Below are 898 nucleotides of genomic sequence, written 5' to 3'. Positions count from 1 at the left end.
CCAAAGGTGGGACAGGCTGGAAAGGAGCGGTGAGATGGTGCAGGTGGGGCTGAAGCCACTGGGGTCCTGGTGTGGGGTAACGGCCCCGCCTCTCACCCTGCAGTTCCGTCTTGGAGGGACCATGTTGTGGAGCCCCTGAGAGACCCCAACCCCTCGGACATCCTGGAGGTACGTGTGCTGCCGTGGCCTCCAGCAGAGCTGGTGCTGCCACGGGAGCCTTCCTGGGTGTTTCACCTCCTGGACAGCAGCTCGTGGCAGTCGCTGCTGGCAACACCTCTTCCCCTTGCCCAGCATCAAGAGTGCAGCACATCCCAGCTGCAGCTGGAGGGCTGGGCTGGGGTGAAGCACCAGCATCTCCGTGCCATGGCTCTGGGCTGTGCTGGTGCCACCAGTGCCGGGCAGACGTGCTGATCCCTGTCTGTCCTTGCAGAACCTGGATGACAGCGTCTTTTCCAAACGGCACGCCAAGCTGGAGCTGGATGAAAAACGAAGGAAAAGGTGGGAGCAAAGAGGGTGGTGGGGACCTGGGTCCCTGGCATGGTGGGTGGTCTGTGCCCCCTCCACAGGGAAGGGCCCCCGGGGTGTCACCCAGGGGAGGGGACATGGGATCTAGCTGCCCAGGGTCCAGCTGGGATGGGAACTGGAAATGCTGCTGGAGGAGGGATGTTCCCACATCACTGCCTGTGGATCCTCACTGCCTGGGGCCTTGCGTTTTCCAGGTGGGACATTCAGCGGATCAGGGAACAGAGAATCCTACAGCGGCTGCAGCTCCGAATGTACAAAAGGAAAGGGATCCAGGAGTCAGAGCCTGAAGTTACCTCATTTTTCCCTGAGCCAGATGATGGTGAGTGCTGGGGGGCAGGCAGGGGGGGCAGGCAGGGGGGCTGCCCGCAGCGGG

At 62.6% G+C, this 898-nt stretch overlaps 1 protein-coding gene across 1 annotated transcript in view; it reads left to right on the top strand.

Annotated features, from left to right (window-relative positions):
- LOC104398483 (protein CASC3-like) overlaps nucleotides 1–898 on the top strand; it is a 14,519-nt gene that overhangs the window by 1,536 nt on the left and 12,085 nt on the right. The window contains exons 3-5 of the mRNA XM_010008599.1: nucleotides 104–168; nucleotides 431–498; nucleotides 720–858. Coding sequence (XP_010006901.1) covers nucleotides 104–168; nucleotides 431–498; nucleotides 720–858 — 272 coding nt within the window. The remainder of the gene's footprint in view (nucleotides 1–103; nucleotides 169–430; nucleotides 499–719; nucleotides 859–898) is intronic.

This window comes from Chaetura pelagica, unplaced genomic scaffold, assembly GCF_000747805.2.
Source record: "Chaetura pelagica isolate M959 unplaced genomic scaffold, ChaPel_1.0 scaffold2452, whole genome shotgun sequence".
NCBI lineage: Eukaryota > Metazoa > Chordata > Aves > Apodiformes > Apodidae > Chaetura > Chaetura pelagica.
The sequence above is the reverse complement of the archived record's forward strand: the minus strand, read 5'-3'. Positions and strand labels throughout refer to the sequence as shown.